The 769-nt window shown below is 35.9% G+C and overlaps 1 protein-coding gene across 1 annotated transcript; it reads right to left on the minus strand.

Annotated features, from left to right (window-relative positions):
- LOC129249776 (putative nuclease HARBI1) lies at window positions 1-443 on the minus strand. Its single transcript, XM_054889410.1, has 2 exons — window positions 191-443; window positions 1-134 (listed from the first exon to the last, which is right to left on the minus strand). The coding sequence occupies exons 1-2, from the start codon at window positions 330-332 to the stop codon at window positions 10-12; spliced, it is 267 nt and encodes an 88-aa protein (XP_054745385.1). The 5' UTR covers window positions 333-443; the 3' UTR covers window positions 1-9.
- Window positions 444-769: the final 326 nt, after the last annotated feature.

The following is a 769-nucleotide window of genomic DNA, read 5'->3' on the forward strand; positions in this document are numbered from 1 at the left end:
GATTAAGTGCTAGTGTAAGTATATATTTACAATCATCGCGTTTATACTATGCTTTCCTTTCCTGTTGAAGTATATATGTTCGTTCTCAATAGGCCTCAACAGCATTAAATGAGTACCATCTACGGCACCAACAACTGCAATGGATTAAAATAGTAAAAAAGTTAAAATTCGTTAATATTGCACTACTTACTTCCCGGAAAGTTATATTTTTCATGGAACCACTCTTTGCACGGCTGGAAGTTTTTTTCGAAAGATATCCATTGGTTGCATAGAGTTTCTTCCATCGACGATAATGTGCTGCGAAATATCTTCGACAGAGTACTATGCCCCATTGCTGGTGTGTGTGCGCCGCCAGTTTGCCACTGGTAACCGCCACCTGCTAATATCTCCAGCGTTGCAGCTAGCCTCAAAATTGGAGGTATATATGTTCTCCTAAGTCCTTCTCTAAGGTTTATTTCACAAACAACGTACATAAAACCCTCCTTGGTCAGTCGGTATTTTGTTTCGAAGCTATGCAAAAGAAATACTTTGATATTTACTTAATGAAATTTGTATTAATCTTACTATAAATCGGGCAATTCCATTGGATTCGACGCATCGCGTATTCTCCTTCTATTTATTGAAGAGTTTTCTTCATTAAAATCTTCCAATATTAAAAAATAGCGCCAATTGTACATATTTACTTTTAATTTTTATTGCTTTCGTGCACTTTTTGACAACTATAAACCACTTTCCAAACACTTCCGAAAATATGAAAACGATAGTACAT

This window comes from Anastrepha obliqua, chromosome 6 (assembly GCF_027943255.1).
Source record: "Anastrepha obliqua isolate idAnaObli1 chromosome 6, idAnaObli1_1.0, whole genome shotgun sequence".
Lineage (NCBI taxonomy): Eukaryota > Metazoa > Arthropoda > Insecta > Diptera > Tephritidae > Anastrepha > Anastrepha obliqua.